Here is a 14,292-nt window from a genome sequence, read left to right as displayed (position 1 = left end):
ACACCCAATATCTTACCTTTAGTTTGCTAGGTATTTATTTATTTTAAAATTAAATGTTCTATTAATATTTTCTAAATAACATCATTGTTACTTCCCAAGAATGACTCTCCTTGTCCCCTAGCCTTTACCCTCATAACAGAGAAATATAGCTAAGGCAAACCAACCAACATATCAGCTATGTTGGACAGCATCAACCTCATTTCACATCTCTCAGCCATGAGCAGAGAAGTGTGTCTTGATGTCAATCCCCCACAGTCCAGATTGTTTATCACATTGATCCAAGTTCTGATGCCTTTCCAAGTTGTTCTCCTTTTACCATCTTGGTCATCGTATACTTCATTCTTCTGGTTCTGCTTATTTCAGTTCATATACATTTTCCCAAGTTTCTCTGAATTCATCACTCCCGTCATTTCTTGTGGTATAATGATCATCCATTATATTCACATACTGTAATTTGTTATTTACCTAGTTAATTAGTTCCCTCATCAGGTATTTATTAAGTAACATCTCTGTCCCTGGGCAGTCCAGGAATATAAAATCACACAGTGTGTGTAGTCTTTGCCTTTAGGAAGTTTACCATCTTGGGGGTACAAAATATGTATACCAAAAACAGTGGGCAAGGGGCAGTTAGATGGTGCAGTGGATAGAGCACCGGCCCTGGATTCAGGAGGACCTGAGTTCAAATCTGGCCTCAGACACTTAACACCTAACTAGCTGTGTGACCCTGGGCAAGTCACTTAACCCCAATTGCCTCACCACAAAACAAAACAAAACAAAAAACAGTGGGCAGACAATCAAGATCATACTTGCTCCAGTGCCAACAAGTGTGATATAAGAGAAATGCTTTTGGGAGGTCAAAGTTAGAGTAACTGGGGAAAGTTTCATATATTAGATGACCTATTGGCCTTGTAGGATAGAAAGTACATGTATAGCACAAATGGGGGAAATGGGGAGGAAGGGGCAGTGAATCTCAGCCATGGGGGAACGGTGTCATCCAAAGCTTGGAGGTAGAAATGTGCGTGGCTTTTTTAGGAACTAGTGATAGGTATGACTGGGAGCCATAGGAACATTCTAAAATGCAGCCATTATAGATTACCGAATATCACAGAGCCTTCTGACCTGCTGGTCTACCCTAGGAAGAACTTGGACTTTTCCTTCTGTCCTACAGATGGACTCTCTTCTCTGTGTTCTTTCCCCGAAATAGAGTATGAGTTTCCTGAGAGCAAAGACTGTAGTTCCTTTCTATTTGTATCTCCAGGATTATGCTTGGTGCATAGCAATCTTTTAGTAAATGTTTTCCCATTTCATTCCCTCATGTCTTCTTAACATGGATCAATTGCACCTCTTTGAATTTGTTTGACAGGCTCATGTTAAGGCGGGTCTCATTGTTGACAGCTTTTTAAAGTATCAAAGGTCTTTTCAAAAAGTAATGGTTTTGGACATGGTTCTCCATATTGAATTTTTTAGTGACTAGAGAATGATTTCAGCTCTTGCCTTCTTACAATAGCATTGATTGCATAATAATGAATAGCTTTAAGTATCAAGCAACAAGTATTTATAAGTGCTCACTGTGTTCCCAGACGTGTGTGAAACATTATTTGGTGTGGAAAAAAAATTGGTGGATAACTGGGTAGAAAGAGTTAATAATGCAGTTGGAATGTAACAGAAAAATAAACACATTTTGTAGTGCTGTACTTGTACTCCAAGGGCAAGACTTAGCTGAGTCTTGTTTTGTTTATATTTGAGATATCTTCATAGGGGAGCTTTTACCTCCCCCCTTCCCCCCTTCCCCTTTCTTTTGAATTTCATGTAGATTTTTACTTTTTACTTTTAAAGTTGTAGAATAAATGTTGTGGCACTTAGCACAGCACAGTAGGCTATTTTGGGACCTGGTGGTGATTATGAAATAAACACTACTAAGTATACCCTTGTTTACTTTTCTACTATGACTCACTTTATTGAAAACTATAGGGTTGTTTTGGTTTTATATCTAGCTATGCCTATGAATAAAAACTTGTCTTGTACCATGTGAAAAATTGGTTCTTAGTAAAATAATGAAGAAAGGAACTTGGGATACAAGACAAGTCGAAATTGGGTGCTCCAAACCTCAAAGTATATGCCGCAGAATGAAAAGAACAACTGATGCTGATTGACACTAGCCACATTGACTTAAGACTGAGACTTGATGCTGGAATGACTTTCTTACACTGTAACATCCTTTATAATAGATTAACCTCCATGTTCATAATGGGATTATCCCTCTTCTTTAAAGAGTTAAGATTTGTTGGATCTATCATTATGATCTCATTTTCTAGAATATTGAGTTGACATTCTTAAAAAGAAAAGTTAACTTTGGATCACTTTGAAGTTTAGAATCATCCAGTTTACTATCAAAAGCCCAAGTAAACTCTTCCCTCCCCTCTCTTCCCACCCTCCTTTATAAATTGATTTGGAACTTTTATTTCTGTAATTGTACTATAGACACTTCTTTAACTGCTGTTCAGACACGACTGATGCTTTCGCTTATGAGATCAGACTATGAAAGTCTTTGTATTTCTGACCCAAGGCATGAAGTAGGGTGAGTTGGCTTTTTTCAACCTTTGCTCTCCATTTGGAATAACAAATCAATCACTTTTATAAAGGTCTGGAGAAAAGAGACACATTTCAGTGTATTATATGAAAGGTCCTGGCTTTGAATGAGATTGCTTGCTAACCTTTCTTAAGTGTCCTTGAAGCCAGAACAGCTGATTGGTCCCTTTAGGCCCAACTGGCTAGTGAAAAAAGGTTGATTGGATCTGAGCGGTAGGAGACAAGTATCTCTTTCATCCACACTTTGAATTCTTAACCCTACCCAGCTATTTCTTGATACATGATGGAATGTCCTCCTTCTTGAAATAATTCACATGTTCTGGCTTCAGCTGAAGTATCTAAAATAATCAATGAGGTGTGAATTGAAGCTAGGAGCTTTTAGCAAAGCAAGTTGTGATTAGATAAACAGGGCACTAGCATGTGTGTTGCATCCTAATCCCAGGCGCCCACCTTCAGGAACATTAAATTGCTATAGAATAAGAGACAGGAGGGGTGGGGCACATTAATATACTAGACTGGGCAAAGGTATCTAAAGCACCTCCCAACACCTTCACTGACCATGAACATCAAATCTAGATCATAGTTACCTGGCATGGGAGCCTTTCCCCCTCTGAAAATCTTACTGAAAAAAGAGTGTTAAGATACTGAGATGACATCTGTACCAGTTGAAAAGATGACTCAATATTGACTCCCCCTCTTTTTCTCTCAGAAAAATATACTTATCAGATTTGTGTAGGATTGCCACATGTATCTCTAATTTCTTTGATCTGTGAGCCATTTTTTTTTAATCTTTTTTTTTTTTAGTGAGGCAATTGGGGTTAAGTGACTTGCCCAGGGTCACACAGCTAGTAAGTGTCAAGTGTCTGAGGCCAGATTTGAACTCAGGTACTCCTGACTCCAGGGCTGGTGCTCTATCCACTGAGCCACCTAGCTGCCCCATCTGTGAGCCATTTAAGTGAAAAATATGCAGTGTTTGAATGAGAAGGGAATGGCTACCATGATTTAGCAAGGTTATATGACTAGAGCTGCCTTTCCTACTGCAGCTAAACTTGTTCCTGGGCTGCAGTGCTGGATGATTTTCACCAAGATAATTTACTGGCTCAAAAGCTGCATTAAAAGCTATAGCTGAGCTCCAGCTCTGAGTAGCAGCAGCTACTCTACCTTTCTATCTCTTAAGAAGTAATTTTACATTTTACTTTCAAGGCAGATGAAATGATAGTTTAGGACTAAGATATTATAGCCAAGGTATATGAATACCAACTGTCTTAAAAATCAATGAAGACCCAGTAAATAAATTCAGTGAGAAGAATCCTCCTAGACTTAGAAATTAGGCACAATTACCCAGTATTTTTGTCAAGAAGTAGCTACCTACTTAGACTTTTGACTTGGTATAGAATGAGGGCAGGCTTGCTAGCAGAAATAACATGTATTATTCACATAATGCTGAGAAAAGAAAAAAATGATTTCATGACTGTGAACAGCAAATTGTTCCTCTCAGGGAAAATCCAATCCAGTTGCTCAGCCCTCAAAAATCTCCTTCAGTAAAATAAGAAATAATTGGAAATCCTTAAGCGAAGGAAAGTTGTAGCATTCAAATTTAGAAGGTAAATAGCTTGGGTTTGCACAGGGCGAGGCAAGTAACTTTTTGGACAACTCATACCTTCGTTATTTAGGACCTTTAGAATCTGCCTTCAGTGAGAGAATGAGAAATCTACTGAGTGTTAAGTGGTTTATAACTACAGACAGGAAAGACTTGGAAATAAGAATGCTGAACAATTGATTGATCCTTTATTTTCCTTTCTTTTTTTTTTTTTTTGGCAGGGCAGTGAGGGTTAAGTGACGTGCCCAGGGTCATACAGCTAGTAAGTGTCAAGTGTCTGAGGCTGGATTTGAACTCAGGTCCTCCTGAATCCAAGGCCAGTGCTTTATCCACTGTGCCACCTAGCTGCTCTAATTGATTGATCCTTAATTAGATCAGTGACATTTCCTATAATACAATATTCTTCCTTAGGAGATAGTATTGTGTTCTGAAAGGAACACTGACCTTATAGACCAAGGTTAAAATTCTGACTCCCACACTTACTAGTGAGGTGACCATGGGTAAGCCACTTAACCCTCTAAGCCTCAGATACTTCATCTGTAAAATGGAGATAAAGATGCTTGCACTGTACCTCAAAAGGTAGTTGTTAGAGAAGCAGTTTGGAAACCTTGTGGGGCTATAGAAACATGGGATGGCATTACTATTCTTACTCTTATTTAATCACCACCTTTGACTTTACAGGAGCCAAATACCAACACAACCTGTGATGACTCAGCCTGGCTGGAGAGTCTATGACAGGACCACCATCACAACTATGGCCCAGATTCCAGGGGAATGGAGCACTAGCCTCTTCAACATTTGCAGTGACAAAAAAATTTGTATGTTTCTTTCCTACTTTTTTAAAAGTTTTTTTCCTTAATAGTATTTTTTCCAGTTATACATAAAAATAGTTTTCAGCATTTGTTTTTATAAGATTTTGAGTTCCAAATTTTTCTCTCCCTCCCCCCTCCCCAAGACAGCAAGTGATCTGATATAGGTTACACATGTATTATCACATTAACCATATTTCCACATTAGTCATATTATAAAAGAAGAATCAGAATAAAAGGGAAAAACCTCCAGAAAGAAAAAAAAACAAAAGAAAAAGTAAAAATATTATGATTCAATCTGCATTCAGATTCCACAGTTCTTTTTCTAGATGTGGAGAGCATTCCCCATCGTGAGTCCTTTGGGTTTATCTGGAGCTTGTGGGAGTCACAGCCTCTCTCTCCTCCGCCATCTTCCATCATGAGTCCTTTGGAAATGTCTTGGATCATTGTATTGCTGAGAAAAGAAAAGTCTATCACATCTGATCATTACACAATGTTGCTATACAGTGTTCTCCTGGTTCTGCTCATTTCACTCATCAGTCTGTTTAAGTCCATTTTTTTCTGAAATCTGCCTACTCATCATTTCTTATAGCATTACATTCATCTACCACAACTCGTTCAGCCATTCCTCAATTGATGGGCATCCGCTCAATTTCTCTTCCTTACTTTTAAAATATTCTAAGTTGCTTTTAGTTTTCCCTAATAAGGCAGCAGAGGGCAAAGGAACATGGACTAGAATTAAGTGAGATGAAGATAACTGACCTGATTTGTTACTTCTGCCATATTTTCCTCCATTCTAGTATTTTTGTAACCCAAATCTATTCATCTCTCTTTTGCTTTTTTAGAGAAACTGTCATGGATTCAATTTTTCCTTATCTCCTAATTGGGTTTTTTCATTTCTATAGGGAGAGCTCTAAATTCTGACCTATATTCATTTGTAATTTCTTAACAATTTCATTTCTCTTTTGAACCATTCTTGAATTTCTTGTTGTTCCAGGTTCTCTTGGGAGTACACGAGAGTCAGTATTTCATCATGTATTGGTTCACTTTCTTTTGTCTTGTAATATTTGTTAAGAGTATTGTAATCACTTTGATGATTTAGTATTCATCATTCCTTCTAGTTTTAGAATCTTCTGTGCTGATTTATTTGCTTGTGGTATGGGTTTTTAATCTTCAAATCTTTGGTGCTTCAGCCTTTTTTTCCCTAATATTTGTCACTCACTTTTTGATTCCTCTCTCCCCCTTTGCTGGTAGGAATACTCTTAGAATAGGCTGAATGACTGTTTAAAGACTTAGGATTTACTAGCCTTACTCTCTCTCCTGAGTAGACCGTGGGGCAATAGGACTGACCCCAAACTGGGTTTCAGTCACCTTTCCTTCAGACTCAGTACAACTACACATCCTTGGCCCCTTGGCCCAGTTTCTCATCTTTCCTTTCTTTGGCTGTACTGACTTCAATGCCTTCTGTTTTTTTCAGGGTTTGGGGAAGACTCTTTGAAGCTTTGGGAATCTTTAACCTAGGGCTGGTCCCAGGTACAAAGTAACTTACTTTTCAGCTCCAATCCCATTCTTCTTTATGTGGCTGGGCAGAATTGTTGTGGAATGAGATGATTAAGTATTGGGTATTCTGGTCAAATCTCTTAGGAGAGGATTCCCAAATAGGTCCTATAGACATGTACATCCTTACTGGGAATATGAGAAAGCTGGCAGGGAGAAAGGTTTGGTGTTGCGGAATTAGTACTTTAAAGAATAGTGTTCCATGGTATTAATGCATAAGGATTTTGTTAGGGCTCTCTTTTCTTGTCCTGTAATTGCTCCATATCTGGTGCATAATTCCTCTTTTTGGAGGTTTCGGGAGTTAATAGGGTCTAAAAAAGTGTTTAATTCACCATCCTGCGGGTTTGATGAACTTGCAGTTGTTCTAAATTGCTACTGAATCAAAATTAGTCACTTGATCCCTGGCTCCTTAGTTTTCAGAGCCTCCCCACCCACCCAGATGATCTCACTGGACTTTGGATGACGTTATCCAGGCAGCAAGTGTACCACCTAACTTTGGAACCCCTGGCTATTCCTAGGTTTGGTGCAGTTCTTTGAGTATTAATCAATGATGTGATTTGGCTTGAGCCCCCATGCTGTTCAGTATCTACTGCTAGATCACAAAAGAGACTCACAAATGTAATAGCAAACATATTCAATTAATATATGAAACAAATAACAAGGAAGGGCCTCAAAGAATAAAAAAAAAATGTTCACTGTTTCCACATTCCACAAATGGAAGCCAACTTTTCTTCCTCCAGGGGAGTTATCTAATTTTCCAGCAGAGTGGGCAGATATAGTCCCTTCAGAACTCATGGCCCCAGTGACAACACCTAGCATGTAGTATTGTTTGCCTTCTACCATTCTTTGCAGCAATCTTGCTCTTGGAGCAGTCTAGAGAATGCCTCTCCTCTGGAGTCATCAGGGTTCAGTCTCAGCTCCTAGGTTTGAGGATGCTATGGCCATATGAAACACTTTCCTTCTCTAATCATAGCTGCAGCTCACTTTTACCATGTTTGTAGTTAGCACTGCCTACTACACTTGTCTTCCCTTTCTCTTTCCAATACATGCTGCCTACTTTTTAAACCCTCTGTCTTGGAGCAGCACTCCATACCAACTAAATTCTGCCTTGTTATGTTGCCACATTCTCCAGTTAGACATATTATAGTCTTCTGAGAAATTTATTTCAGAGAATAAATCCCAATGAGTGATGCTTTCTACCCCAGGCATTGTAGGCATTGAAGCCCTAGGGACATGACCACTATAACCTGCTCCCCAGAGCTTCCAAGATCCATAACCAGGGGTCTTTGTTGTTGTTGTTGTTGTTTGTTTGTTTGTTTTTTATTATGTTGAGGTTGTCCCAGGTGAGTTTTCTGTCATTGCTGCCTCTGGACATTTAGCCTTACTAAACGACCTCTGGTTATACTGGGAGGCTACCCTGTATTGGGCCTGACTTTGCTCCTTTCCCTGTAAGCTTTCTGTCTGATTTTTTTGTGCAGTTCTGTGGTAGAAAAAGTCACCTCTTTTTTTTGATTTCTTGATCATTGTTTGGTCTAGCATACACTTCAGGGTTTTGCTGGAGTAGATGGGTATATGAGAACTCAATGGGCTTCCTCCCATTCAGAAAGTCATCTTAGCAGGAAGTAATGACTGCCTCTTTGTCAGTCCAGAGAAGTCAGTAGGTCAATAGCAAGAGTAAAATATGAACAATTATCCCTTCCAGCACTTAAGGTAGGAGCAATAAGGGACATCCCTGCCTTGATATGGCTGTCCTACTTGTCTAGTATTTTGGGTGAAAGGGGAAGATGAGAGGACAGGAGGGTCCTCTACAAACTTCAGAGTAGTTTGCACTACTGGTGAGGGAGACTTAAGGCTGGGCCACTACTCACTCAATGTCCCTGCTGCCTCTGACATTGTTTTGACATCTGTGATTGGAGCAACATTTCCTAGGGCCTTGCCATGTAGGCCTTTAGCTTTTCCTGAAGTCTTACTCCCATGCAAATTATTATTTTTTTAAATTTTCTTTTTAGTGAGGCAATTGGGGTTAAGTGACTTGCCCAGGGTCACACAGCTGGTAAGTATTAAGTGTCTGCGGTCAAATTTGAACTCAGGTACTCCTGACTCCAGAGCCGGTGCTCTATCCACTGTGCCACTTAGCTGCTCCTCCCATGCAAATTAGAGAAGTTCTTTTCCTTAAGAGGCATTCAAATTTTCTCCTTGAAACTTGATTAGCTGAAGGGACTAATTCAGGTATTTGACATGACTCCATGGTGCCTTATGTACTAAATTCTAGGAGGAGTGACATCTTCCTTTTTAAAGCTTCTGACCAAGGGTCAACAGCATGAGCACCGCTGAGAACGACCTTACTGAATATCCTTGTTGAAGATCCTTCCTCTTCTGTGTCTATGTATGCCTCCTGTGAAATTTTTTTTTTTTTGGTGGGGCAATGAGGGTTAAGTGACTTGCCCAGGGTCACACAGCTGTCAAGTGTCTGATGAATTCAGGGCTGGTGCTTTATCCACTGTGCCACCTGGTTGCCCCTCCTGTGAATTGTTGAATGACATATGAGAGTCTCATTTTGTTCCAGTAGCAGACCCTTGATTAGGAAAAGGAAAGAGGGAATACACATTATAATATATATTCTATAATGTTTACTATGTGTAAGATCCTGTGCTAAGATAATAAGTTTGGTTGGGTGAAAAGGGGATTTCAAGAAATAATTCTTCTTAAAACTTAACTGGCTTGTCTGATTTGAATAATGGGGAAAAGACAATCCTATAATCAAACTAGTTTCTAATATAGTGAGTCCTCAGTATTAGCTACCAGAAAAACTTTCATTGCACTAATTGACTATAATGTCACATCTAACAGTCTTGTAGGAAAAAGAGAATGGAGGATGGGGTTACTTGCTCAGTCACCTCCTGTGTCATGTAAGATTTAAATAATTCAATGCAATGTGATTAAAAACAAACATGGTGGGGGCAGCTAGATGGCGCAGTGGATAGAGCACCAGCCCTGGAGTCAGGAGTACCTGAGTTCAAATCTGACCTCAGACACTTAACACTTACTAGCTGTGTGACCCTGGGCAAGTCACTTAACCTCAATTGCCTCACTAAAAAAAAAAAAAAATTAAAAACAAAAAAACCAAAAACAAACATGGTTTTGAGGGGCAGCTAGATGGCGCAGTGGACAAAGCACTGGCCTTGGATTCAGGAGGACCTGAGTTCAAATCCAGCCTCAGACACTTGACACTTAATTAGCTGTGTGACTCTAGGCAAGTCACTTAACCCTCATTGCCCTGCAAAAACAAAAAACAAGAAAAAAACCCCCAAAACCCAAAAAACCAAACAAACATGGTTTTCCTTTTATTTTTGTCCATTGTGTTTAATAAGGATATTCTGCCTAAAAACAAAGTTTTTTTTTTCCAAGAACATTATCTGGCACATAAATGATTTGTGTGGAACTTGAGAGAGAGAGAGAGAGAGAGAGAGAAGACATAGTGGCTATGATGTGTATGTAGGCATTGATGTCTGGTATATCAAATACAAATATTGATACTAATAACAGTTATTCACAGTTCTATAGCTCTTTATTGTTTTTTTATTTTTTATTTTTATTTTTAGTGAGGCAATTGGGGTTAAGTGACTTGCCCAGGGTCACACAGCTAGTAAGTGTGTGTTAAGTGTCTGAGGCCGGATTTGAACTCAGGTACTCCTGACTCCAGGGCCGGTGCTCTATCCACTGCGCCACCTAGTTGCCCCCTCTATACCTCTTTAAAGATTACAGACCTTTCTCACAACCCTGTAAGGTAAGTATTCTTGCCTGGGAGTTATTACTAACTCCATTTTCCAGATGAAGTTTCAGATGATCTGGGTAGAGTCACATAACTGGTAAGTGTCCAAGCTGGGACTAGACTGGAGGTCTCTTGACTCCAAGTTCCAGCTTTTCTTAGTGTATGTGCAGATTTTTTGGGTTAATTAACTATGTTTGTTGCCATGTGCAAAATAAATTTGTTGACATAGTATAAAGCAAGAGCTCTGAAGCAAAAACCGGTCTGTGCAGTATACTTAGCTTAAGTTCAGGGAACCAAGTTCCAAACAGTTTCCAAACATAATTGGACAGATGACAAGTTGTTTCAGGCACTGCTCAAAATCAGAGCGACTTTTTGAGGTGAGAAATAGAACACTGTCAGCTTTAGGATTAACACAGGGAATTTGTATCAAAAGGACAAAAGGACTTCTGTAAACTTCATAGAAAATGATGGCTATTAGTCTAATGAATCATTTATACAGTGTATATATTTAAAACAAATTTTATACATTAATATGTATTAGAAATACTTATTTCAATGCAAATTTAAATCCTCCTTGATATGTTTTCTTTTATAGAAGACTAAAATAATAATAAAACACTCAATTTGGTACTTTACATGCATCATCTCAATTGATCCCCACAACAGCCACTGTAGGGTAAGCACTGGAAGTGGCATTATTACCAGGAAGCTCTGGGGCATTAAGTGATTAGCTTTAGCTTAATGATAGTGTATGGTAATGCTAGGATTTGAACTCAAGTCTTTTGACACTAAAACCAGTGTTCTTTCCACCATAAGCACATTGCTTTGAGTTAACCTTTGTCAGTGGTTAACCAAAGAATATGAGTGGGGATTCTGTTGTACCTCAAAAGGCATTTTGATCACTTGGAAGAGTCAAAGGAAGACAGTCAGGGACAGACTCATTTCCTTTTTTTTTTTTGGTGAGGCAATTGGGGTTAAGTGACTTACCCAGGGTCACACAGCCAGTAAGTGTTAAGTGTCTGAGGCCGGATTTGAATTCAGGTATTCCTGACTCCAGGGCCCGTGCTCTATCCCCTTTCACCCAAAGTACTAGACAAGTAGGACAGGCATATCAAGGCAGGGATGTCCCTTATTGCTCCTACCTTAAGTGCTGGTAGGAAGCATCCAGGAGCATGTCAGCCCCAAATGCCCAAATGATGAGCTAGCTAGCATACATGTTCAACTGGAGTCAAGAAGGGTAGCTTTGCACATGCTCTATTCAACCCATAGTTACAATATGCATTGTATTTGTCACATGGTTTCAGTTTTCAGTTCTTGTTTGAAGAATAAGAGTAGAGCTTTTGTCTCATTAGTTTCATGTTTAGGGCCAGGGGATATATTTTTTCATTAATTTTTTTCTTTATAAATTTAGGATTCATGAGTTTTTCTCATTGTGGTTATTGGCAGGTTTCTGTGGTCTCTTTTGTACCATGTGTCTTGAGTGTAACATCGCAAGGCATTATGGGGAATGTTTATGTTGGCCATTACTACCCAACTCCACCCTTGCATTAAGAGTAGGCACCAGAGAGAGACATAAAATACGGGTAAGTATGTATGAAGTGGTATGTGCTTGGGTCTTAAAGAAGCATTATTTTAAATACTCCTGAAAAGAGGAATAATGGGAGAATAGCTATAACTACAAAAATAGACAATCATGAAAATGAAAAAGGTTAATTTGCAACATCTTTTTATTGTTAATCAAACTTCTATATATCCTGATTTTTGCTAGCATAGCTTCTATAAACATTTTTCTCTGGGATCTGGAAGTCAGTTCACAAGTTTGGGGTGGTGGTAGTGGTGGTCAAGGATAATAGCTTGAGTAATTGAATAATCCAGTTACCAATTTAAAATAAGAAATAGATGGCAGTAAGCATCTCTTTCACAGTGAAGTGGAATTCAGAAAAGGAAATCAAAGGTGTTTTTAAAAATTCCCTTCATTATAAGAGACTAATTCTATGAAACAGAAATTAGGATCATAGATTCAGAACTGCAAGGGACCTAAGGAAGTGGTTATCTGATCCAATTCACTTATTTTACTGTTCAGGAAACTGAGGTTCAGAGAGATGAAGGAACTTGCCCAACATCAGAGAGTCTGGATTTGAACACAAGTTCTTTAACTCCAGATCCAGCCCTTTTCCCACTGTATCATCTAATCCCAGGAAGGCAGCATGGCACAGTGGATAAATAGTTAACCTTAGAACCAACAGAACTTGGGTTCAAGTCTCACCTCTGACACATATGAGTGAAGTCACTTAACCTCTAAGTTCTCTGGCAATTCTCTAAAACCCTAGATTACCGAGAGGGTTCAGACCTGAATTGGTAAAGGAAATTTGCTTACCCAGAAGTCTCCCAAACCACTGAATCACAGGTCCAGGCCCCATTCCAATCCCTTACCTTGATAAGGTAAAGATATAATCCTGCTACTTATTACTTGTATGACCTTGGGCAAATCATTTAATATCTCAGTTTCAGTGTTTGCTCATCTGTAAAATGAGAGGTTTGGACTAGATTTGTCTCCAAGGTTCCTTCTGTCTCTAAACCTATGACTCTATGTCATCTAAAAAACAGTTCCATGCATTAAAGACCCAATACCATACAGTTGATTGATTAGAGAGGTGTTAGTTCTTCTCTCTTTCTCCCTGACCTCCACCTTTGATATAATGAAGTCTCATTCAGTATATGTGAATGAATGTCCTGAATGTCCTGAATTTTGCCCTAGGGCACTCTATGTGAAGACTGGTTGGTGGTACACTGCTGCTGGCCCTTTTCTGTCTGCCAGATGGCTCGGGAACTTAAGATGAAGACAACCCAAATACATGATGTCTGTGCAGCTCCTTCAGCTCAAGTTTTTGGGGCTCCTGGAAGTAAAGAGTTAATTGTTTGAAAGAAACATGTGTCTTTCCTTCTCCCAAAAAGCAACAAACAACAACTTAGTGGTTAGAAACAATTATTCCCCTTTCTTTGTAATTATTCCACAATGACAGTATTAAAAATAAAATTGTTTTCACATTGTTTCTATAGTATTCAGTCCTCTTTCACAGAATTTGTCAGTGTATGGGTATATATTTTTATAAAGAAGTGCTTCTCCAAATCAGCAGCCTTAGATCACAGTTCCTATTATTCCTCTTTTCCTTGTAACCCCTTCCTTCCTTATGGGTTGTTTTCTTTCATTAGAATGTAAACTCCTTGAGGGAAGGGACTATCTTGCTTGCTTATATTTATTTGTATCCCTATCCCTTAGCATAGTAGGTATAATGTGTTTCCTCTAGCATCCATCTCTCTCTCTCTCTCTCTCTCTCTCATCTATCTATCCTCCCTTCCTCCCCAGAATCCCTATCACTCCTTCTCAAGGGATACCTGCAAGGCCAACACTGAAAACCATATGACATTATTCTAGCAAGCCAGCAAAAGACGCATTTGGCCAAAGGACTTTGAGGAAGTCCAGGCACATGTGATGAACTAGTGTTATTTGTCCCTTTTCCCATTGTCCTGAGGTGAAGCAAGCATTGCCAAGGTTGAGACAAAGATTGTACTAACTCTCTGCTGTCCTTCTGCAGAGTAGATGTATTGTTTAGTAATCCTTTACTCTGTGGGATACCTTTTTTTTTTTTAATTTTTGCGGGGCTATGAGGGTTAAGTGACTTGCCCAGGGTCACACAGCTAGTAAGTGTCAAGTATCTGAGGCTGGACTTGAACTCAGGTCCTCCTGAATTCCGTGCTTTATCTACTGCGCCACCTAGCTGCCCCCTATGGGATACTTTTTACATGTTTCTGGCAGTACCTTTGGGTAGATAAAGTCACTGGGAAAAATCAAGCTCCACATGGGCTATAGCTTATGTGTATTGGATAGTCACCTTATTCTAGCTAGCTTCTGGAATACCCAGGCATGTGGTCTATGGGTCTGTGCCTCATTATGGTATGGAGAT

The 14,292-nt window shown here is 39.2% G+C and overlaps 1 protein-coding gene across 1 annotated transcript; it reads left to right on the top strand.

Moving 5' to 3' along the window:
• Positions 1 to 2,510: 2,510 nt before the first annotated feature.
• On the top strand, positions 2,511 to 13,481 carry PLAC8L1 (PLAC8 like 1). The gene is made up of 4 exons (XM_043989715.1): positions 2,511 to 2,578; positions 4,871 to 5,007; positions 11,774 to 11,910; positions 13,086 to 13,481. The coding sequence occupies exons 1-4, from the start codon at positions 2,514 to 2,516 to the stop codon at positions 13,248 to 13,250; spliced, it is 504 nt and encodes a 167-aa protein (XP_043845650.1). The 5' UTR covers positions 2,511 to 2,513; the 3' UTR covers positions 13,251 to 13,481.
• Positions 13,482 to 14,292: the final 811 nt, after the last annotated feature.

This window comes from Dromiciops gliroides, chromosome 2, assembly GCF_019393635.1.
Source record: "Dromiciops gliroides isolate mDroGli1 chromosome 2, mDroGli1.pri, whole genome shotgun sequence".
NCBI lineage: Eukaryota > Metazoa > Chordata > Mammalia > Microbiotheria > Microbiotheriidae > Dromiciops > Dromiciops gliroides.
This window is presented reverse-complemented; position numbering and strand designations above follow the sequence as displayed.